Source organism: Acanthaster planci, linkage group LG02, assembly GCF_054643075.1.
Source record: "Acanthaster planci isolate LZ-2023a linkage group LG02, COTS_SCS, whole genome shotgun sequence".
NCBI classification, from domain to species: Eukaryota; Metazoa; Echinodermata; class Asteroidea; order Valvatida; family Acanthasteridae; genus Acanthaster; species Acanthaster planci.
Genome location: NC_141778.1, coordinates 35,733,387 through 35,758,804, shown reverse-complemented (window position 1 = coordinate 35,758,804; position 25,418 = coordinate 35,733,387). Strand labels below are relative to the sequence as shown.

Below are 25,418 nucleotides of genomic sequence, written 5' to 3'. Positions count from 1 at the left end.
TTCGTAGCTGATTTGTCAAAGGGACAATCATGGTTGTACAGTTTGGAACAAAATGATGATAGAAATTAGCCAGTCCCAAGAATCTGCACAGTTGGTGGATGGAGGTAGGCTAAAGGAACTCTGTGATTGTGTTTACCCTGTCTTCCATAGGACGGATGCCATCAGCATCGATTCTGTCCCAAAGGAAATCAAGGGTGAGAACACCAAACTGGTTTTTGGATTGATTAATGATGATGCCATACTCGGAAAGTCTGTTGAAAAGCAGACACACATGCTCCAGGTGGTCTTCCGCCCTCTCACTTGCGACAAGGATGTCGTCGACACACAAACAGCAAGTCCCACGTAACCATTTTGATGAATTGTTGGAAGGTCTGAGCAGCATTCCACAGACCAAAGGGCATGCAGCGGAAGTGGAATACACCAAAAGGGGTTGTGATGGCAGTTTTATGGATGTCTACAGGATGAACAGGTATTTGGTGGTAAGCGCGTACCAGGTCTGTCTTCGAGAAAATACGCTTACCCTCCAGGTTAGCTGTGAAGTCATGCAAATGAGGAATTGGGTAGCAGTTGGGAACTGTCATTCTGTAGAGGGCACAGTAGGGCTTCCAGTCACCAGACTTCTTGGGAACCATATGCAATGGCGATAACCATGCACTGTCTGAAGCTTCAATGATGCCGAGGTCAGGCATATGATTAAACTCATCTTTGGCAGTGGCCAGCTTGTCCGGTGCGAGGCAACAAGGGTGGGCTGGCACTGGGGTCTCTTGGTGACAATGTGGTGAGTGTTTCACTTCCCTGGTGCTGTAGACTGGACGGGTAACTTCAGAGAACTGTCCAACAAGTGTCTCATAGGGAGAAGTACTCTGCTTAGCTATGGTTGGGCCGATGGGGGAGGTGTCCGACCCAATTCCGGCTACAGTAAGGCTAGTTGTTGAGTCGATGAGTTTGCAACGTTGAAGATCAACTAACTGTCCAAAGTGTTGGAGGAAGTCTGCACCAATTATTGGGTTTGGCAGGTCAGTGATGACGAAGACCCAATGACAAGCTTGACACAAACCGACATCCCGCGTAAAAATTCTCACCAAATGTACTGATGGGAGATTTATTAACCACCTGAAGACTGACTGATTAAGACCGAGGCTGGCATTTTTCCATAGAAGTAGGGGACATAACGCTGACTTCAGCTCCAGTGTCAATAAGGAACCAAGTCCCAGTCCCGTGGTCGTTGATAAAGAATAGGCGACTGGTGGTGTCAGTGCCAGGGGGACTCGTCACTTCTAGTTGCTGGCATCCCGGTTTTCCTGCTGTTGCTGGCGAGGCTTGAAAGCACACAGTGAGATGCACCTCTTCGCATTTGCCCCATTACGCCAGTGATACCAGCAGTTCTTTCTGCCATGTGAAGGACTGGAGCAAGAGGACGAGCGGCGTCTGCAAGGAGTGGAATCTCGTGCCTTAAGTCTTCCCCGTTCCTGACTCGAAAGCTGACACGTAAGAGCACTGACCTGATGTGTGAGCTCCTCCACTTTGGCTTGAAGTGTGTGTAGATCGGAGCTGACTGTGGTTGGTGGACATGCCAGAGGTGGGTTGCCCGTGCGCACTGATGACACTGCACCAACAGTGTGGGGGACAGCCACTTCGACTATCTTGTCGGCTAGTTCAGCAAGTTGTTGGATCGGCGTGGTTTGTGATGTCGATGCTAGAATGAGTTGGACATTTGTCAGCAATCACTGAAGGAAGAGTTGCTTCAGGATGTTCTCTTCCTGCGTGGTCTCCCCAGCATGTGCCCAGCAACTGCGTCATACAACGCAACAGCTGAGTCGGCTTACGGTTACCCAGCTCCTCTGATATGGGCAGCTGATGCAGTCTCTTTGCTCCGAAACCGAAGCACGGAGAATGAGTTCTGCTTTCAGTTTGTCGTAGCAGTCTGATTCTGGGGGTGTGATCAGCAAATCACACACTTCCTGTGCTACTTCAGGCTGCAATGATCCAACAACCTATGCATACTTTGTGTCCTGTGTCGTGATTTTCCTTGTGAGGAACTGTGCTTCCATTTGGGCAAACCATAAGGCTGGGTTATTGGGCCAAAAGGGCAGTAACTTGAGACTGACAGCAGCTACTGGGGAGGGACTGGCATGCGATAATTCATTGTCAGCAAATGAGGCACCTGTAACAGCCCCAACTGTAGTTGGCTTTGTGTCTTTTTCCACCACAGACATGGCTGGTTGTATGCCCTGCATATGTCTGGGTCACCAATGTAAAGATTGTAAATGCGATGCTCTACGTTACTCCAAGTTTATTCAACACAGTCAAAAGGTTCCTCAAGTTAGGGAGCGTCTCAAAATTCGGAACGGTTGGAACGTTCCCATTAGAATGCCATGTTCTCATTCCGGAATGGTCAGCCATTCCGTTGGGAATGCGATGTTCCACATTGAACGCTGTGTTCCTTTGGGGGAATGGTCCGACGGGAACACGCATTCCTATCGGAACGTCCCCATTCCAGTAGTTTCATATGGCTCATGTACAAAACTTAGCCAATGTCCAAACACGGAGCCTGCCATGACAAACGAGCGTACATGTACATGCGTACATGCTTTGCTTTTATGATAGGCCTAAATTTGAATAAGAAGTTTAAGTAAACCTAAGATGGAAATGTGGTGTGGAAAAATTTGTTAATGTGATGATAAAAATTTTGTTTTTATTTAAACTGAGATACAAAAGTGAAAATCACTATTTGCTGACTTCATGCAGAGTATACATATATGTCGGTGTGTGTATCCCTGGGCTATAAATAGGCTGCAATATAAGGAGAAAAGTTAACCTTCATGAGGAGTAAATCACAAAATGCTACACTCCAGCTGCCGTCCTTCAAACACAGGGTCTAGGAAATGAATGCCAAAAATCTTCCCAATTGCGAATGTAACAGCAGGACCATTCCACTTGGAACACACGTTCCCAACGGAACACTGCCTGGAACGGTCTGGAACGTGCCTGAGATGCGGGCACGTTCCGATGGAACACCAGCGTTCCAGTGGGAATGGTCCAACGGAACAGGAACGTTCCCGATTTTTGAGACGCACGCTTAGGATAATTCATACAAACGGTTACTATGCCATATGCCAAGTCCATGCAAAATGGGGCAAAAATGTAGCACCATTAATACGGGGCGAGCTAGTAATCAATGCTCGTGACAATTCACACCAACACGACAAAAGTTCAGTCAAAAAGCACTCGCTAAAGTCCTCCAAAATGATTGCAGTGCTCAGGATAAATAATCATTAAAAAAACTGGTACTTAACAACAGCGATGAATATAGCCTGTAATCTTCCGACATGAACAGTGAACGATCTAAATCTGAGCACGTGCTGCCAACTTCACGTGTGTAAAACAGGTGCATGTACTGGTACCAGTTAAAAGCGCAGGGCAAAGTGTGACCTTTGAACTCATGAAGATATAAAGCACATAAAAGGAACAGTGCTAATCTTAAAGGTGCCGTTACAAAACGATGCCTGTAAATTGTAATCTGATTTTCGGAACACTTTTCTCTTTTGGCATCTACCAAAAAACATATGTACCATACTTTCTGAGACAAAAATGGATTCTAAACATAATAAGCATTGTCCATGCTCCAACATCAATCTATATGTACATTTTTACAATTGTGCAATGTTAACTATATACATGTAATTATGTATGTGAAACACCAAAGTATGGGAAGGTTTTTTAAATGTTTTTCAAATTAAACATAAATTCCCACCTTTAATCAGAAAGAAATATGTCCATGTGCATCCTTTTAGCACTGAATAAAAACTTCATGTAAATGTACCTGTCAGGAGAAAAATGAAATTCTGATGTAAAACTTACCAATTTGGCAATGCCAAGAACACAGGTCTAGACTCATCATTTTGGTATCAGGTTGATAATGTAGCTTGAACAGTGAGACAAAAACGGATGCCGAAAAGTCATCTAGGGAGAGTGTCAGAAAGTCATGAAGGTCAACTAATACTGGTACATTGAAGTAACAACTAACTGAAAGCAAGTTTCCATGCCAAATATGTGTGTATGAAAGACGCACTTCAGCCCAGATGGGGGGGATTTTTTTGAATTGCAAATCTGTTTCGGGCAAACATGCCAGTCTGCAAGTTAACAATAGATCCAGAACAGCTAGGCAACAAGCTTGAGTGGCCCATTGCAAATGTACACCTGGGCACAAATTTCAAGGTCATTTTCTCTCAGTGTCTGCATATTTTTCCATTTTTGTCTTCAGAAAAACCTTTAAATTTATCCTATCCATTACTTTCTCATCTGATAAGGATTTTGGAGTATGGAATAAAGACTTCAAAAGGTTCTTTTGTTCCAAGTCCATGAAGTTGACAGAAATCTGTAGGGTTCCCTTCTGCATGAGCTCAAAATTGAACTGTGCAATACGTACATGTACGTCAGGTTGCCATGTACATGTACCATTCTCACACGACCTGAATCATTGGTCTTTGATATTTTCCAAATCTCAGCTTCACCACTGTTCGTTGCTCTGGCTGGATTCTACTCTTTGATTTTGAAGTTTGAAACTCCATAAAAAGTAATGTTTTGCTTCAACAAAACTGAACGGTATACTCTTGTCCAAATGGTGACGTACACAGGTACGTGTACATGTACATTTTTGAACACCACATGCCAACACAAGGTTTGTCCATCAGACATAAAAAGCCTGTGATGGCAACAAAGCCATAATTTACTGACATGTATGTAAAAATGAAGCTGGTCTTTCACACATGCACGAAATGTCAACTGTAATGGCCCATGGTACCCTGAATCACAAACCTGTTTATTGAATACACTCGGAAAGGAGCCCTGTTCATTTCTGTTCTGCAAATTTTTCATTCTTTATTTCCACATTTTAAAACCCTCCGAGACCAAACAGTTGTTATTATATTGACATTCGAGGGTTCCCAAAGACAAAAATGAGGAAAAACTTTGGAGACTCTGAGAACAAATGATGTTCAATTTGTGCCTCCTGTTATTTCTAATGGGTTGCTCAAACTTGCTGCCTTCCCTGGCCATATAGCTGCATTCACACATCCTGAAGAACAAAATTCATTAGTGAACTACCGGTAGTCTAGGCTGTCTTCTTTCTGTGGAGCTCAGAGGTGGAATGATGAGCCCCATTGTTCAAGGAGTACAGGCCTAGATGGGCTGTAAAACAAATGTTTCACAGCTTGGTAATCCTTAGGACCCTGCTACTAAAACCATGGTAACATGTGTACGTGGACAATACATGAACCGCAACTCCGTAGCACATGTCCAACTTTGTCACTTCCCCCAAATCTTTCCTGAAGTCAATCCTATACATGCAGTTTCAGTCACACAGTTTACCCGTACATTTGACCCACACAGACCCCCACTTAACAGCGTATGTGTCCCACTAAACCACATGCCGAAGTCTGTGTCCGGTCGTGGCACAGCATGGTCAATTACCTCCACTCATCACAGTTTTACCCCAAAACAACTGTGTGTTGATTTTCTGGCAGTCCAGAGACTAAGTGTTGTACACAACTCAGTGTATTGAGAAAGGCTCACTCTTTCCTTTTCCTCATTGACCAAGTCCCGGTCCCCCGTAGCACACTACCACACCCACAAGTCGCCTTTCACCATCTCGCTCCCAAACTTCTCTGACTTTATTGCTCTCCAGGAACCAGGACGTCAGCAAGACCAAGTGTACACAAACTTGTCACAAGAGTTTTCTTCCATAGACTTTCTACATGTACATGTATGAATTATTTATAACCACCCCAATCCAGTGCTCTCATTGGCTAAGACGCAGCCCAAAGTCTACACTAAAAAGTGACAAGCTCTGCTGAGCAGCATTGTTCATTCCAGAGTGGGCAGCTCTGGAGTAACAACTACTGTTCCTGTGTGTAGCTCTGATATGAATAACCTCTCTGTCACTCCCAAATAAACAGCTTAGATTTGGACAAGCTGTTCTCTGCTCATTGTTCCTATGATGAACATATCCAGCCTCACTAGCAAGAGAAGCTGATCATTGTAAATATGGAGACGATGTACATGTAAATAATTCTTCAGAATAAATCAGTAGTGTGTGTATCAATCCAATGACTCTCTTCATGTCTTCTTATTTTTGATAATGAGTCTCTACCCTGAGAGACGTTACAATACATGTACACGTACATGAAGATCAGTGCAATTCTGTGTTCTCGTTTGGAAATGAATAGTTACAAATTAGTACATTCTATCATACTAGTCTTTTGTTAAAAGCTAATGTAAAACAGATTTAAATATTTTAGCATTTTACAATTTATGAAGAAATAACCTGAATAATCCGCATTCTTTCTAATGTTCACTAACAAGAACTACATCAGGTCAACTCGACTGAATTTACATGTTTGGTAAAACCCATCAACTGCAGGTACGTGTAGGTAGCAGTAGATCTTTGTAACATTGTACAATCTCATTTTCACATTAGCGTATGAAGTGTAAAAAACGTGCATCAACAAGACCAAGGGAATCATAGGAAAGATATTGGTGGACATGAAAGGTCATTCACCCTAACTCCCTCTAGGGTGATTTATAAGCAACCTTCCACATCTTTGCAAATCTCAACTGGTGTTGAAATTTGGCAGGTTTGGGATCATTAAGGTTAATGAAGTTCGTTTTTACCCATCTTCTGCCAGGACTTTTCCAAAATTTGACTTGAGGACAAACGTACGGTACGGTAAATTTCAGACGAGTGTTTCTTGAAATGGTTTCAGTTAGGAGTCATTCTTCCAAAAATTATCGAACATGATAGGACAGCCTTATGTAAAATCCCCATAGGACAACTGCACGAGCCACGGGGGGTTCCAGAAACTCGCTGTGTGACCTTTTAATTTAAGGTTTTATATATCCCAGTCAATGCCGATTGTTTGCAGCATGTCTGCACTGCAGTAGTGGTAGCTACATGAAGACATGTTTGAAGAACCTACAAATAAACATTTACATGTATGTAATCAATAAGGAAAATGGGAACAAAATATCGGCTGTCTCAGTACGGTAAAAGTGTGAAAAAATATTGTGAAGGAGAGTTGGTTATGGCAAGATCATGAATAGATATACCCTGGACAGTAGTCATCCATGCCATAAGACTTATCGCTAATACCACTTGGGTGATTTTGAAACAATGCATTGTGTGCCCAGCAAAAGCGTAAGTGCACTTACACCCTTTTGCCGGGGAAGCATGATCACAGCAGAAAAAATGTTCCAGGCCAAAGGGTGTAAGAGTCACACTCTCTTTATTTTGTACAAATGGATACAATTTGCTACAAAATCAACAAAGGCTCTACAAAAAGCAACCTTTGAACAACTTAGTAAACAACTTGAGAAATTCTTTTCTAACTTTTTTGCAAAGAAATTTCTCTATTTCATTAAAATAAAACAGTGGTACATACATGTGCGTTCTTTTGTCAGGAAGTTTTTTTGGCAGTGATCATCCTTCCCAGCAAAAGGGCGTAATACACAGATACATGTCCTTCCAGGCACACGACGAATGGTAGAAAGGCATTGTGGGAAGGAAAAAGGGACAACATTTGCTCCTTTTTCCTTCCCACAATGCCTTTCTACATATACCATTGTATAAAATCACCTATGCAGTACTCTCAGAGATAAGGTTTATCAATGATGAAGGCCTAACGTCCAAGTCTCGACTAGGCTTCACTTGAAATGCAAAGAAGATACATGTACAACAGATTAATTACCGGTAATATGTACTACAAGATAACTCAGGGATTGGTTGGTATACCGGCTGAAAACTATTTGTTGCCCAAGTCAAGAACAACTAGAGGGAATCCACAACAATTTTGGACATGTACAAGAGTTTTGGAGAACAGATTCTTTCCAAGAACTGTAAAGGATCGAAACAAACTAACTTCATCTGTATATGTGCAAAGTCATTACATTCATTCAAGGAGGAACTTGGTAAAATTTGGGACAAACTAAAAGAAACTAAGGACTGGGACACAATCTGACATGACCTCACACAAGTTGCACAACAAGTTGACGTGATGTTCCCCTGCAATGCTTTGCCAACTTTAAAATTCAGATTTAAAAAGACGGTCAAACCGAAACACAGAGCAAGCTTGGCCACTGACCGGCCTGATGTACATGTACGGTACATGTATACGCAATATGATACACAAACGGCATGAACGGTGCAATCATCGCCGGGTGGACGAGATTGGTGAGGAAATCGTCAGATTTTAACAAAAAAACTTGGTCTCACACATGTACATGTAGTCTAGAAACCTCTGTTACACCGCTTTCAAGAGCTATGTAGGTGCTGTACATGTACACGTACCTCAAGGTTGCTCTCACAGGCTTCAACCTCAAGCTTCATAGGGTCAAAGCTACTTGGCCTTGAATGCTCCCCAAAACCAAAAGGGCACCAAAGCCATTTTGAAACTTTTACTTGTTGGTGACTTTAACAGACTTTCCTTCTATTTCAAGATGGTGTTTAACTTTCAACCTACAATATTCATTGTTTCTGTTTACATGCTGAGCAGTGACACTACTTGAATTGTGAAAAGTACAAATAAATAATACTGTACTAACTTTTAATCTACCATTTGGTGTTGTGTCTTATTACTTTTCGTGATGCCATATGAAACACTGTATTATGAAAAGCAATGCAAGTACTCACAAACAATGCAATTCAAGGAAGTCGGTCACTAGGTCACGAATATTTATCCAATATATATAAGCCCGCTGGTGCCCACATAAATACATACCACTGCATTAAAACAGCAAGGACAAAATAGACTGGATGGTACTCCCATCCACAACCCCAAAATAATAGTGACTCGGTCTCAATAACGCAATGTACAGTATCCAATCGGTGCAGAATGTGTAATTCTGTGGTGCGACTTGTAGCCAGTCTATGTATAAAAGCAGTATAGTGTCACGTTTTTAGAATCGCACAACTCAACTACGATGATACAGTTGCTATACCATGTCGTCTATGCACAGGGTGATGCAAAACCAGTCTGTGACAAAAAAAAGTGTTCAGTGCGGCTGGCCAGCCGTTGACAGAAACGCTAGCGCTAAACGGCAACTTGAAAGTTGAATACAACTTTAAAATACATGTACACGTCGGCACCTAGTGATCATTAAAGAGGGGCACGTCGGCCAAGTGGCCGAAAGGTACGTTCTATTTTTAAAAGGCATCACGGCTATTCACCGGGGCATGGCGGCAGTGGCCGTTGGTAGCCGCTGTAAAGATTGAAGCCTGCTCTCATGGGAAAATTTGATTGAAAAGCGGATTTTATTTACCGGATTGGAATGACTGCAGAATACTTCGCCACTTGAAAGTTACCCCCCGATTTGTTGCAAAATGAAATGGGTGCAGTTGCAAATGGGCAAAGTAGCAAATGGGCAACAACTAACCAAATGGGATTCCACATGGGGATACAAGGGTCAGTGAATGGAGGACATGAATGAATGGGGATGGCTAAAATAAATGCTAAGTCCAAACCAAGTACCCCGTAGCCAGCTACAACGTACATGTAGGCAGTGGTCCGAAAGTGAGGCAACGATCTGAGACTAAGGCATCACTTAATGCCAGTGGAAAAAATTCTAAGTCCAAACCAAGTACTCTGTAGCCAGCTATGATGTTGTGATGCGGCTATCTGAAAGTGAGGCAACGGAGCATGAATGGAGGATGACTGTGATGAGGAGGCATCACTTAATGAATGGAGATGGTGTGAAAGATTGTAAGTCCAAATCAAGTACCCTGTAGCCCGCTACGATGTCGCAACAGCGTCGGTCCAAAAGAGAGGCAATGTTGAATGAATGGGGATAGGGGACAAATTCTAAGTTCAAAGCAAGTAATCCATAGCCGGCTAAGATGTTGCAAAGGCGGCAGTCTGAAAGCATGGTAGGGGTTAATACAATGTAAATGTGGGAACGGGTATGGTCAACTGGATTCTCAAGGAACACAGAAACAGTGTCGTTGCGTGCAATGCATGGCAAATATAGGAAAAATCATTTAATAAACAAATTTTTTATGTATGAATTATATACAATATACTAATATACAGTGTGGTTAAAACACTGTAAAAAGTGAGAATATCGAGAAGCTTTAACAAGATTTCCGCAGAATATGCATGAAATGTATCAAGGAAAATATTAGGTTTTGGCAATTTTGAATGATATAAACTGTTGAGAAGAATACAGGAGAAAGTCTGATCAGCGGACTTTATTTCCCTCCTAAAAACATCCTGCCAAGCCAAGAATACAGGAGAAAGTCTGATCAGCGGGCTTTATTTCCCTCCTAAAAACATCCTGCCAAGCTAAGAATACAGGAGAAAGTCTGATCAGCGGACTTTATTTCCCTCCTAAAAACATCTTCCCAAGCCAAGAATACAGGAGAAAGTCTGATCAGCGGACTTTATTTCCCTCCTAAAAACATGCTGCCAAACCAAGAATACAGGAGAAAACCTGATCAGCGGACTTTATTTCCCTCCTAAAAACATCTTCCCAAACCAAGAATACAGGAGAAAGTATGATCAGCGGACTTTATTTCCCTCCTAAAAACATCCTCCCAAGCCAAGAATACAGGAGAATGTCTGATCAGCGGACTTTATTCCCTCCTAAAAACATCCTCCCAAGCCAAGAATACAGGAGAAAGTCTGATCAGCGGACTTTATTTCCCTTCTAAAAACATCCTGCCAAGCTAAGAATACAGGAGAAAGTCTGATCAGTCAACTTTATTTCCCTCCTAAAAACATCCTGCCAAGCCAAGAATACAGGAAAAAATCTGATCAGTCAACTTTATTTCCCTCCTAAAAACATCCTGCCAAGCCAAGAATACAAAGTCTGATCAGCGGACTTTATTTTCCTCCTAAAAACATCCTCCCAAGCCAAGAATACAGGAGAAAGTCTGATCAGCGGACTTTATTTCCCTTCTAAAAACATCCTGCCAAGCTAAGAATACAGGAGAAAGTCTGATCAGTCAACTTTATTTCCCTCCTAAAAACATCCTGCCAAGCCAAGAATACAGGAAAAAATCTGATCAGTCAACTTTATTTCCCTCCTAAAAACATCCTGCCAAGCCAAGAATACAAAGTCTGATCAGCGGACTTTATTTTCCTCCTAAAAACATCCTGCCAAGCCAAGAATACAGGAGAAAATCTGATCAGTCAACTTTATTTCCCTCCTAAAAACATCCTGCCAAGCCAAGAATAGAGAGAAAGTCTGATCAGCGGACTTTATTTCCCTCCTAAAAACATCCTCCCAAGCCAAGAATACAGGAGAAAATCTGATCAGCGGACTTTATTTCCCTCCTAAAAACATCTTCCCAAGCCAAGAATACAGGAGAAAGTCTGATCAGCGGACTTTATTTCCCTCCTAAAAACATCCTCCCAAGCCAAGAATACAGGAGAAAGTCTGATCAGCGGACTTTATTTCCCTCCTAAAAACATCCTGCCAAGCCAAGAATACAGGAGAAAATCTGATCAGTCAACTTTATTTCCCTCCTAAAAACATCCTGCCAAGCCAAGAATACAGGAGAAAGTCTGATCAGCGGACTTTATTTCCCTCCTAAAAACATCCTGCCAAGCCAAGAATACAGGAGAAAATCTGATCAGTCAACTTTATTTCCCTCCTAAAAACATCCTCCCAAGCCAAGAATACAGGAGAAAGTCTGATCAAAATGAATGTTATCAACCGACCATTACTTTTGTAACTACTGATGTGAAACAAAAAGCGACAGTCAGAACACAAATAATAATCCAGACTTTCCCTTTGTCAGTTACATGTACATCCACATTTCCACATCGTTTTCATCCATTTTGAACGGATCAAACAAATGAAAGCCCATGCCGAAGAGTTTCAATGGTTGAAAACTTTAAGGGAAAAGTTTGAAAAGTTGAAAGTCTGGTTTCAGTATGTGTTACACGGCACCGGTACAAACTGTACATAGACACTGCATATTGTAAACTCTTTATACAGTGTACCTGTGAAGTACTGTTGTCAATAAGGAAAAGCACTGCTGAGTTTGTAACAGATCAAAAAACTGTCTACCTGGAACTCCAAACCCGAGTTAAGATTACAAGTTAAGCCCCCATGGAAGCCGCCATTTTGAAATATATATAGGGTGCACTGAACTACATGTACATGTAATTCAAGTCCCATCGAAGACAATGTAAAATCGACCACGTTTGCAGCCCCGTTGTGGGCAACCAAAGTCTCTCAGGCCTCTCAAAAAAAAAAAAGGTGTTCTAGGGTCATTCAGCTTTCAATAGATTTTCAGTTTTTAGTAGGTTAAAAAAAAAATGAAATTTTTAATTATCCACCCAAAACAAACTCACCCCTCAAAAAGTGAACATTCCCAAGTCTGTCAGCGGCCATTTCTCAAATGACATCCCTCCACTTGTTCAGGCTCTTGGGACAATTTTTCAGAGGCATTTTTCTATGCTTTGCCCTGGGATGGGAGCCCTTGAATCTAGGGAGTTCATTCTGGGCCATTCTTCCACAATCACACAATTTCTTGGGCCACAAATAAACTGTAGGAATACTTTTTGAGTGCCTTGGCCTGGCGAAGAATTTCCCTTGAATTGGCAGTTCACCCTTTATATACACCAAAATTTAACTGCCGAACAGAAAAACTGCACTAAAGGGTGAAGGATGAACCAAAGTCTACACATATGGGGCCAAAATTTCAAAAAAACGATCCAAAGTCCATTTATGGGCCAAAATGTTCAAGGTCAGCCTACAGCAATCTACACAGTCTATGCCAGCAAAGGCTGCCTTCTCTCATGGCACTGCACACAAGTAGCAATGTTCCGTTCTAATGATGCAGCACCTCCTAGACGCATTGTTTGGCAAATGTCTGTGATTTGTTGGGTTTGGAAGGTTGTTTGATTGGTGCACATATTTTTTTAGACGGTTTCTAAACAGTTTCCTAATTAATTGGAACATTTATTTCATTCAAAATGAGGGGGGTTGGGTGGGAATCCAATCTCAATTTGAAAGAAGTGTTGAAAACATGTCTCTTTAGTCAATGACAGTAGTGATTAACAGGCCTTCCATTCCCCCCTCCCATTAGCACAAGCACCGCTAACATCTGCATTTGAAATTATTTCTCTAAGTGAGAAAAGAGCCCCTGGGCTTGCCTTCATAATGTTTGGAAAGGAGTGATTTGAAATAGGAAATAGGCACATTTTGCTGGTAAATCATTCAGATTGTTCATTTGGCCAAGAATCCCCTTATTGAAATATGACCCTGGCAACACACAGAAACAATCAGGTTATTGCCCCCAGGGGAACAGCCGCCTGTCCAGAAACACTTGTGACGTATCAGGTGACCTTCACTTGGAAATTCAGTTCACTCTTGGCCACTTGGAAACCAATTTAAACAAAACACCCTATCACTATGGAGCAAAATTAATAAAAGCATGATATCAGTCATTTCAAGTAACCCAAAGAAAACCAACAAGCCAACGGTTAATATTATCTCTGACACTATGGGTAGAGTTAGATGGGGAATTTTTAAGAAGAAAAGAACTTGGTCAAACAGAAGCATGAATTGTCACCCAACACTTTGCACTGTGCCAGTGAGGATGCAACTGATACAGAAAAGCCTTGGTATGTTCGACCAACGTTTGAGCAGCTTGAGCTAGCTGTTTTTAGAGACGAAAGAGGGTTTTTCTGCCAGGCGCTACCAACAGCAGAGGCCAAGTGTAGAAATGTCATGTTGCTCCGACCGAAAACTGCAGAAATTACTGCACTCGACCAGCTCCAGCCCAAGGATGGAACAAATCAATCAGGAGGATATCACTTTGTGAGTTTATGCTTAGCACTGCAGCTGGGTGGAGAGGCTGCACTTGACCACCAAAGACTGCATCCCGGGTGTGACAGCCAACCAGAACTCATGCCAGAGGCAGAAGAATGCAGAGGCTTGGCTGTTTCGGAAGTGATGCACTGCAAAAAGTGTGGATTCATGACAAAGAGACAAAACCTGTACACCGACATACCTCAAAAGGGGCCTGGGTGACGCACTGCTACTCCAAACATGGCATTCCAGGTTGGACTCTACAATACTGGCATCGCAGCAGCAGGAGCAAGAAGGCTCCTGGCAGCTATGGACACGACTGTTCCTTCAGGAAGGGGACTGCAAAAGATTGCACACAAATGCGATGAAATTATAACTCAGCAGAACCTGCAAGACATAGCTGCAAAGAGGAGAACTGTGAAAGACATCCACGAGCTACACGGATTCGAGAGGGAGAGTCCAGTTGCTGTTGAGATGTATAGCCTGCATAACAACCCACTGAGAAATGTCCGGAAACAAACTCTCTTTGTGCCAGCAACACAAACCAGAGACACAGTCTGTGAAAATGTCACCCCCTCGAAGTACGTGTTCATGTATCATCACGAAAGCAAACTCTGCAAGAGTCGAGATATGCAGCGAGCAAAAGGGCAGAAAACAAAGTGCCCCGGACGCAAAGGATGCACAGCTACACGCCGTCCTGAATTTAACATGGGAGACGAGAAGGAAGGGGGACTGAGATGTGCTGCGAAAATGCTACAAAGTGAGGAGCTCCTGTCAGTAAGCAGCGTGACCACCGATGCAAACAGGCATTTGGCAGCTCGTTTGAAATCCCACATGAGGACCAGAACCGACACGGACCCTGTGGAGCAACTGGACTGTCCTCATTTGAATAGGTCTTTATGTTCTGCTGTCAGTAATGCCAATTTCAGTACAACTATGTTCCCCCAATATGCATATAGAACCGAGAGACAAAAACGACAACTGAAAAATCGTTTTGGCGATGATGTAAGTCATCGGGCACAAGCTGAAGGCAGTGCAATCCTCCAAAATGTAACGGAAATGTTGAGATAGAGAAAAAGTTTGCAGCTAAGGTTTCAAACGCCATCCCAAAATGCTATGTGGGGAATCATAGTCTGTGCCGAAAAGGTTCACAAATTTGTAAAGGCAATTATAAATTTCCTTACATGCCACGCTACATGTAAGGGGAAAGCTGAAATTGTCCAATGCCGACGGGTTCTTTCTAAAAAACTCGTGGAAAAATGAATCGGGCATGAGGCTTTACAAAAAACAAGGTACGGTATGAGTACCCAAAAGAGTGAAGCCATGCATCATGCTTTTGGGATGACCAATCCTAAAAAAAACTCTCACCTTTTCAAGGAATGCTGCAGCCAGAGATCACAGCTCAGTACACCTCTTTAATAACAGGCACGTAAACTCCATCATAAACAAATGCAAAGCAGCTGGATGTCCGATAAGCAATGGCTCCCCAGAAGCACATGCTCTCACTGAAATGGACAAAAAGCAAAACTATCACAGAAAGCGTGCCGAGTCAAAAGGATATCAGAAGCGCAGGGCACAATGTCGAGGGGAGAGATACAATGCTTACTTTACTGCACAGGCCCTGTACAATCCACAACAATTGAATCCCAGGCAAAATGAAGAATCCAAATGCAAAGCAAATGAAAATGTTCGAAATGTCTACGCAGAGCACAGTTACTGTACAATGAATGTGTAAAGTGAATAGAGTCTGCCAACTTTTTAAGCTTGAAAGTGTTAGGGTTACATCACGCTAGGGGTTAAAAGCATTAGGGTTACGGTCAACTAGGGTTGAAAGTGCCAGGGATAGGGCTTGCCCTGTTCTGGATTAGTCCAGGGAGCAACTTACATCAGTTACTTCAACCATGCTCCAACATGCAGGGCGGATAGTTGTCATGCCCCATGCATGCCCCTTTCCTCTTACAGGTTTTCCGTGCATTATTAGTTGCACGGGGCTCCAGGGACAGGTGGTCCCAATTCACACACAAAGAATTGTGGCATATATGGCTCAAATCGTACCCCCGAGATAATGTTAAATTCTTAGTATGTACGATGTAAGCCAGTCTGTGCACACTCATCCTCATGCGTGCATTTGATCCTGTCAAGTGTCAGTGGAAGGTGGACATTCATCCTTCCATAATTTCCACCTTTCCCCTTTTTCCCTTTAGTGCTGCCAATCCACTCCCTGCAGCCTGTTGCTGGCTCAAATATGCTCTTTTTAGAGATTTTCTTCTTTATCTTCTCGCACCATATTTCAATATCGTCTTCATCCATATATATCAAATATTAGTTAAGATTAATGTAAACAGCAGAAACCATTTTTAAATCTCAGCTGCCAAGCCCCCATGGAAGCCGCCATTTTGAAATACATACAGGGTGCACTGAACTACATGTAATTCATCAAAGATAATGTAAAAAACGTTTGCAGCCTCGGTGCAGGCAACGGAAGTCCCTAAGGCCTCTCAAAAAAAAAACAAAGTGTTCTGGGATCATTCAGCTTTCAATTGATTTTCAATTTTTAGTAGGTTAACCAATGAAATTTTTAATTATCCACCAAAAGCAAACTCACCCCTCAAAAAGTGAACATTCCCAAGTCTGTCAGCGGTCATTTTTCAAATGACATCCCTCCACCTTTTCAGGCTCTTGGGACAATTTTTCAGAGGCATTTTTCTATGCTTTCCCCTGGGATGGGAGCCCTTGAATCTAGGGAGTTCATTCTGGGCCATTCTTCCACAATCCCACAATTTCTTAGGCCACATATAAACTGTAGAAGTACTTTTTGAGCACCTCGGCATGGTGAAGAATTTCCTGTGAATTGGGCAGTGCACCCTTTATATACACCAAATTCAATTGCTTCACAGAAAAACTGCACTAAATGGTGAAAGATGAACCAAAGTCTATACATATGGGGCCAAATTTTCAAAAAAATGATCCACTGTCCATTTATGGGCCAAAATGTTCAAGGTCAGCCTACAGCAATCTACACAATAGTTTTCAAGTTGTTTAATAGCTTGTAAGTTTGTCAAGTTATATTCATTGAAGGCTCAAACAAGACAAATCCTGTGTCCTGGTCCCACATGAGACATGGAACTTGGAAGATTTAAAACCGTCCTCTACTGAATTATAGCACTTCTCAGTGACAATGTGCCTTATTCCTCCGTGCGAAATAAAAATCAATAAACATGACGTTCCAGCAACACATAGGCCATGTTCCAACCTATACATGAGTATAGAAGACAGAGGCAAGATAAGGCAACGGTGAAGGAATGGGGAGGGTGTAAAAATTCCAAGTCCAACCAAGTATTCCGTAGCCAGCTACGATGTTGGCAAGGCGTCTGTTTTAAAGTGATGCAACAATGAGTGAATGGTTTTAATTTTTAATTAAGAACAAGGTCACACTGAATGAATGGTGATGGTTTGAAAAAACTGTCAAAACCAAGGTAAGGTTTAATACAATGTGAATAGGGAGCAGCGACAGTTAAAAGAAAAGAATTATAAAGGACGTAACCTGGAAATATTGTCGTTTTTGCAATCCATGGTAATCATTTAATAAACAAACTGGTTGGTACATGTACCATTACTCGTTGTATTTAGGTGAATTCTTGTATCGTTACAAAACCAAAGGGAAGGACATCTTCATGTCATTTGTACATGATGCGGCCAGGTTGTACAATCCGACGAAACTATGGGCCAAAAGAACAGGTATAAAACCTGCTTGTGTACATTGATTGTGGAATTGCGGGTGTGATAAGACATTTTCATTTGTCAATAACAGAATGACTTTTGTATGCAAAGTTCCAGTCTCCTATCAGAAACCAAAACAGTGTACAGTATCAATAAGAAATAGTCCAGAGTGAATGTATCGATTGACCATAACCTTAATGTATGACCTTAATAGCTATTGATGTGAACTCGACAAATCTATTTCCATAACAGGTTTTGCCCTTTCCCAACATATACATGTATATTAATAAACACTGTATGCTGAATGTTTGTCCGAGAGCTTGCGAAAAAGTCACTAGCTTACTCGGGTGGGATTCGAACCCAAAACCTCCTGCTTACTAGTGTAGACGTCTTAACCACTCAACCACCGAGCTTGCCGGGGTCGGCTGGCCGGTCCGAGTCAGGTGAAGCAGCGGGTACCGCGAACTATTTTCAAGATTTTTTTTTTTTGCTGCACTAGTAAGCAGGAAGTAGTGGGTTCGAGTCCCATCCAAGTAAGCTTGTGACTTTTTTCGCAAGCTCTCGGACAAGCACTGAGCATACAGTGTTTATTAATATATACGTTGGGTAAGGGCAAATCCTATTATGTAAATTAACATCTCCCCAACACAAAAATTCATCTTGAAAATCTATTTCCATTTATCATGTTTATGTGATGAATTGTCTGTTTTCCATGTTCTCACGTAATGTCCAAACAGAAGAATTCATGTTGTGTGTATAATGTATTTGTGTTTGTAAGGCTTCAGAGATTCAAATTCCAGGTGTACCGTAAGTTATGTGTACACCCTACTGCCAGAAGACAAGTAACAATTGAAGACATTGACAAGAATATAATATAATATCAGAGCTCTGGAATATGTGACTGCCAAGCTTTCTCTGAGCACCTTCTTCAGGGCAAGCAGATTCACGCCACGTTTGTGTTCATGTCCGGATGTGGGATTACTGACTGACTCTTAGAGAATTTGAACGAGTTTGCTGCTTTTTTGCATGATCAGTCATATGACGTGAGACACCCAATCAAATAACTCCATTCAATTTTACCCATTCATACCTTTGTAACTAATGGTGTCAGATTGAAAGTTACGGTCAAAACATGAATAATAATAATAACTTTCCCTTTGCCAGTTACATCCAATTATAGTCCTGGTATCTATGTATGTTTAGTTATTACGTATAGATTTATCATAACTCATAAGGTTTTGTAATGATTTCAAATGTTAAGATCGGTCAGTGTGTGCATGATGAACAATATTCTCCTGAGCAACAAATACAGGAGCAAGTCTGATGAGCAAACTTTTCTTCCTTTTCCTTATCCTCCCAAGCCACAAATATCGGCGAACTTAATTTCTCTTGTAAAAAATTCTCCCAAGCCACAAACACAGAAGTAAATCTTATGGGCGAACTTAATTTCCCTTCTAAAGAATCCTCCCAATCCATGAACACAGGAACAAGTCTGATCAGAGAACTTCTCTAAAAGCTCGAGTTCAGCCGCCCATTCAAAAACAGATAATTCGAACACGGGCAGTTTTAAAATGGGCATTTTGTGGCCTATTACTTTTATTAGTATTACAGGCCATATTTATCTCTTGTTTTATTTCTAAATATTGTCTTATAAATATTAGTATGGATATGTATGCCAATGTAATGTCTATTTGTATGTATTGGTATGTAAGTGGGAGTCCCCACTCCACAGGCATTGCTTTCTGGGGACTCCTCTCCACCCTTACGTGGAAATAAAGTGAAGTATGACGATGAGGTCACGTAGGTGACGGCCTGGCATATTAAATATGTGAGCGGTTTTGTGTGTGAGCGATCGTAGCCGGCTACGACGTGGGAGAGGTGGTGGCGGCGTATTCTGCAATTGTGCCCAAATTGTGGAGGTTTATGCTACACATCTATATGGAGGCAGGGTCCTTACGAACAAATTGCTAGTACATCACGTTTTCAGTAATAGACCTACCTTCAAAAACAGGATTTACCCGCGCTGTACAGCTTTACCGCCGAGCACCCATGCAAAACACGCATGTGGAGTACTAACCAGTTTCACTGACAAATGAAGTATAAGTTGCGTACAGAAGGAAGTCTGGGTGCCATTCACGACAACGTCCTAGCAAAAACGCCCTCAATTGTTTTCGTTTGACGCGGGTTAGGGTTTCACTACACCAAGTACGCGCCCATAGAAAACAGTGCAAAATCGGATAGAGCGAAATAGCGCCGCCTGTTGAGTCTCATGAAGAGGTTGGCCTCCGTTTTTTCACATGTGGAATGCACCCTTAGGTTGCAAAATGCAATAAATATCCCCGTTGCAAAACAAATCAAAACAAAAAATGAAGTCAGGATATATGTAAAGGCAAGTGTTTAGGTGCTCAGGACACAAATCAAATTAAAGCTCATTTCCCTACGTTTCATTTTATTGCAATTATTCTGTGACTTTCCGCAACTGACAGGGCTACAGAATTAACATCAGGTTTGAAAATCAAAGAATCCAAACCTAAAGTAAAATTACCGACTTAAGCTTCGGAGAGAGATAAGCAAAGTAGTGAACATTTTAAGTCATATCTGGAGTTTACAGGATGGACAAAGGAAGACTGGACAGGATTGCTTACTTCTCGAGTGCCTCAGCCGTGCATTACGACAAATGAGATTGCAGGGCACACCTGGAGCATCGGGTTACCTCATCTTGATCTACACATCATATTGTGAGAAGGATGACAGGGGAACTTTGTCCTGAAAGCAGTTTTTATTGACTCTCACTTAACTTCAAACTGATCCAAAATTGGTGTAGGAAGGGTAAAGGGCAGATATGAAAGAAACCCAATCACATTTAACTAAAATCAAAGCTTTTCTTGGAAATGAAATCGTGATTTTAAAAATAAATTCAGTTCGAGACTAGTGAGAGTCTTCTAATTCAATATATGAAAACATCAAAATCTGAACGGAAAGCAATTCCAAGTTTTACAGCTCTATACTAATTATTTAGCTGGACTGCTTGCTGTCTCTAGAGACAATTTTTCAACATTGAATTAAACAATTTTGCCATTGCACAGAAGGCGCCTGACCCAAAGGTTGTGATCCTGACGAATAATCTAACGATATCATTGCTCGGGGCCAAACAATCTCCTCTCTCAAACGAAACCGTGGGGGCACTTTTCATGCGAAACAGCTGCACAGAAATTATCAATTGAATTACTTCACTATACCTTTGCGTTACTTTCTTTGGGAAAAAACAAACAAAAAAAATTACTTTTGGAGAAGATAAATGTGACTTTTGGGTTGCGTTTTTTGGGTCATCCTTATTTATAATTATTATGATTTTTTTTCTCTGCATAGTTTTAGCCATTTGCCCATGTCTCGACAGAGTTTGCACGCTTGTCCAGGTACTATGCTCTGCTCTGACAGCCTTGTTTGGCTCTTGAACAGCTGATGTTGTGGGGGCGCTGTTAACACTTTGACAAGATGTATTACGCGACTCATTGGCACGCGCTCTGGCAACTAGCCGCGCGCGCTGTGAGATTGATACCGAAAACCCTGGATAAAATTTTCTGGTTCGCTGACTTGAATATTCCTGACGACTCTATAAGGGTGCACCCCAGCAAGTGAATTCCCATAGATACCAATGATAATCCCCTATTCTTTTAAAAATACAACTCTCACAAGTGTTCATTTCGCCGCACACAAAATTGATGACCAACATGTCGTCTTTCATTTTCCCCTGGACCTTCTGAGAAATTCTCATCCAAAGCAGACCACCCCTAAAACAAAGAATATTTCCCTAACTGTGAAAAGTAGCGTTTTTGAAAAAGCATCCTGGTGGGCCACTACAAAACGGCTAATGCCACTTTCGGGCCCGATTGCATCCAAATTGCTAAGAGTCGGAAGCCCCGAGTCCAGGCCAGAGATCCAGTGCTATATTTCTTCGATTCCTCAAATCCATGGCTGTCAGGACCCTCTAATACAGAATATCTTGAGTGTCTGACTTTTATTAATGAGCCCGGTGGGCATACTTTTGGGCTATTTACCTTGATGCACCCATCAATAAAATATTAGGTAAGGTATATTGCCAACAACTAATTATATATGACACAACATGACTGGGATCGTCAGGGAAGCCACATCTGGGGTTGGAAACTTTTTCATGTACAGTACACAATGACGCGAATTAAACTTTAAAATACTTTGACGTAAAAAAACAATTGGACAACGAGTAACACACCCTTCTGAATTGCCCGAAAGACTCCTTTTTTTAAGATGGATGCTGGCGTTGGCGGTCATGTTGGACGTCCGCGTCACTTTAGTTTGACAAATACAAACGAGCCAACGACACCTTCATGAATTATACAATTATCCGCACTTCAGAGAGTAAAGTCCCCTAACGAAGCACACGAAGACGTTCACTTGACTTTCCTCACACAGTGTTGCCAAACCTCTTTCCTAGAAAAACCCGAAAACTCATTGGTTATAAATATAAACTGGTACCATTACCTTCATGGTGTTGAACCTTTGCAAACAATTTCTGTCTCATGATATTTCATTCGAAATACAAACTGTCGGCGTCCGGAAATTGGAATCGATTTCAGTTGAGTGTTCCCCAACGTGGCGCACTTAAAAAATCTTAAGATATCCCATTAAAACATTTCCAAAATCCTTTGAAGTTGATGAATTTTTGTAAAGCATCATAACCTCCGCTCCAATACCCATCCTTAGGTTAGTCCAAAAATTCTTTTCTTATTTTTCGACCCATTTTTAAAAGTGTTCATTTCGTACATCGAGAAAAAAAATCGAAAAATCGGGCGAAAATAAAATTTCACACAAACTTTGTAGATCATAACATTAGGAATTTGATGAAGTTTCACTTATTGCTGGGCGGATCCAGGAATTGTCCTGGGGGGTTCAGGCGAGAGATATTTCTTAATTTCTCATTTTTGCTGGCACGCCGAAACGATGATGAAACATTATACATAGCATACATTGTTTGCAATGGAATTGTGGCAATTATTTTAGTTATTTTCTGTTATTTCTCCCATTTTTAACCTTTCTTTGGCGCCAATGGGGGGTGTCGAGCCCCCATTTCCAGATCCGCGCCCGACTTGTGACATTTGAGCTCAAACTGTTACTCCGTTAAGAGACAAGAAGCGTAAAATGAAAGTACGCCACGTTACTTCTTCTACTTATACTATTGTACTTAGCAATTTTCTATCTTTCTTTGAGATTCCATGTTTTATCTGCATTTTGGTGTCCATTTTAGCTAGAGTGCAAGCCGGCGGTGAGCGATTTCCGTATTTCCAAACGATAAGAGAAATATTCACGAAAGAAACTTTTTTATCTTGACCTTAATTAGAATTTAGTGCGCCCTTTGTACTGCGTGGCAGATCCGTGTACGGGAAGCCTTCTTGACCTTTAGAAATTTGGAAAGTCTTTCCGAATTGACTGTTTTCTCCAATATAGCCTAAGTTTGGGGGTGGCAGTTGAAGCCTTTAGCTAGCATGGTTTTCATTCTACCCACTTCTCCATTACACGGTATGTTGATTATTACAACTGCCTCGGTCCAAGTTCTATGGCTCACTCCATCAGCAGTACTGTGATGGATGGAATATGGCAGAGTTGCTGACTTGACTCATGCGACCTGGACTCGAGTCGGTATTTTTGTGACATGTGAATTGACTTGTGAATATCACCTTTGACTTGTGACTTGACTTTGACTTCCAAAAAATGACTTGTGACTTGTGACTTGACTTGCAAAAAATGACTTGTTACCAACCCAAGTCAGACGCTAATCGACCGGCGCCATATATTTTTGATTAAGCAATTCAGTTTATGCCTTACGTTTATTAAAAAAACAGACTTGGGCTTGCGCGGTTTCCACTTCACCAATCGATCAGGGCAGCATGCGTATCATGCTGCTACGTTGCGTTGCGTTGACGCGTGACTAGGATAAACAGCGCCCTCAATATGCCATCATTTCATCTCAACGCCCATTTCCACCCTGCAAAGTACATTAATTAAATAAATAGAGGACCAATATACGACAGATATGTGATAAACTGCAAGAATAGTAATTACAACACAAGCAAAAAGGGAATCACGAAGGCATTGTCGAAATGATTGGAGAAAAGGTTTTCATCTGACCGAAACTCATAACGTACGTCGAAGTTGACCCCTGGTTCTTTTTGCTTATTACAGCTAGACAAAATAATGTGCAGCTTGACTTGGACTTGGAAAAAGAGACTTGTGACTTGATTTGTGTTGAAACCAAATGATTTGAGACTTGACTTGACTTGCTTTGTGACCAAATGACTTGTGAATTGACTTGCCCCCTGTGACCAAATGACTTCTGATTTGACTTGTGACTGGACCAAATGACTTGTGACTTGACTTGGACTTGTAAAAATGACTGGCTGCCACCTCTGGGGGATACTCAACGTTTCGAATAGTATGCTCTGTCCGTCGTCAGGAGACGGCTATGGAATTTTCTACAGTCACCTTGCAAGTAAATCATGTAGTACAAAGGAAATGAAAATTCTAAATAATATCACATAACTGTTTGGATTCCTTACCTCTTTCAAATTTCTTCCTAGCTCTTAACTGGATGTAACTGGTGCTTCTGTAGTTGTTAATTACGCAATTTCAGAGTTGACTGAGTTGAGTTTTCCTGTTTCAGAGGAAGCAATTTCAGCTTAACTTGTGCAATTTACTTCAGTGAATGTGCAATGTGCGGGGTGGTGATCTTATTGACTTCTGTAGCATTCACTAATTTGACCCATTTCAGAATGCTGTTTGTTGGTGGAAAATAAAAAAATTACAAAATAGAACCCTGTTTAGTTTCGCATGTGTTCAAGTTAAGGTAATAAAAATACCGCGATTTTCCTTACATAATCGAGATTATCTCAGCAAGGCATCATCAAATTTAAAAGAAGTCTGCAGTTTGAAAAGATAACACCTATTAGCCTGAATTTGACAGCAAAACAACATTTTCTGACATTACTTTGAGGAGGAAACAAATGTTACTTTTTGATTGTGTTTTTGGGAGGTTACTTGACATATATCATCATTAGCTGAAAGGACAAAGCCATTTCAATCAGCTTTCTATAATAACGTGAACCAAAACTACCAGGTCGATTGGATTTTAGCCAGGCTTTCGTCCCTTCAGATAATTCAGTAAATGACAGAAAATTCTCACACCTATCACTTAAGACTGCTTTTCAGCTGTCCTTTCAGAATATAAACGACAGAAAATTTCTGAAATTTATCATTTAAAGGATTGCTTGCAAAGTATACGTATATTATCAGCAACAAAAGACGGGACCCATGTTGCAGCATAACACAGCGGGCCAGCACTAGATAGGGAAAAAATACGAGGTCGACTTGGTCTTCTTTTTTTTTTTTCAAATAAAATTTGGCCTCGCAGAATACAAATTAGTAGAACAAAATTCTCACACTCACTGTTCTTAAAGCCTTGCTCCCAAAATGTGCGCATAGATAATCGTCAGTAGAAAAAAATATGCAAAACGTGGTACAGCAAGACATAACCGTTACAAGAAAACTAACGAGTCTATTTGTCTCTTCATAACCAACGGGTAGCCACGGCTTGGAACCGTACAGGCATTTTTTTCAATAAGAAAAACTGTTCATTTTCTTTCACATCCGCAAAAGATTCATCGACCCCGCCAATATTGGTGACAGCACCCTTTCCACAGGGTCTACTTTTCCCCAATCTCTCTCCCCCCCCCGGTGGATACGTCACAGGTTTCACGTTAATATACTAAACCGTTTGGGAAATACTGGTTTGTGTTTTTAAAGAATTTGATGTTTATTCGGCGATTGATATTTGCCTAACTTTGACCTCG

The 25,418-nt window shown here is 41.4% G+C and overlaps 2 protein-coding genes and 1 pseudogene across 4 annotated transcripts in view; 1 reads left to right on the top strand and 2 right to left on the bottom strand.

Annotated features, from left to right (window-relative positions):
• ofd1 (OFD1 centriole and centriolar satellite protein) overlaps positions 1-25,418 on the bottom strand; it is a 197,881-nt gene that overhangs the window by 61,034 nt on the left and 111,429 nt on the right. For 2 of the 3 annotated variants that reach the window (XR_015424319.1, XR_015424317.1), the window contains exons 28-31: positions 24,129-24,223; positions 15,184-15,320; positions 14,018-14,154; positions 3,862-3,963 (exon numbers count right to left, since the gene is read on the bottom strand). The gene's annotated coding sequence lies outside the window, so the exon portion shown is untranslated. The remainder of the gene's footprint in view (positions 1-3,861; positions 3,964-14,017; positions 14,155-15,183; positions 15,321-24,128; positions 24,224-25,418) is intronic. The other variant, XR_015424318.1, reaches the window with a different exon arrangement.
• Positions 1,278-2,550, bottom strand: LOC147800200 (uncharacterized; annotated as a pseudogene).
• On the top strand, positions 14,056-14,886 carry LOC147800199 (uncharacterized). The gene has a single exon (XM_087132622.1). The coding sequence runs from the start codon at positions 14,056-14,058 to the stop codon at positions 14,884-14,886; it is 831 nt and encodes a 276-aa protein (XP_086988748.1).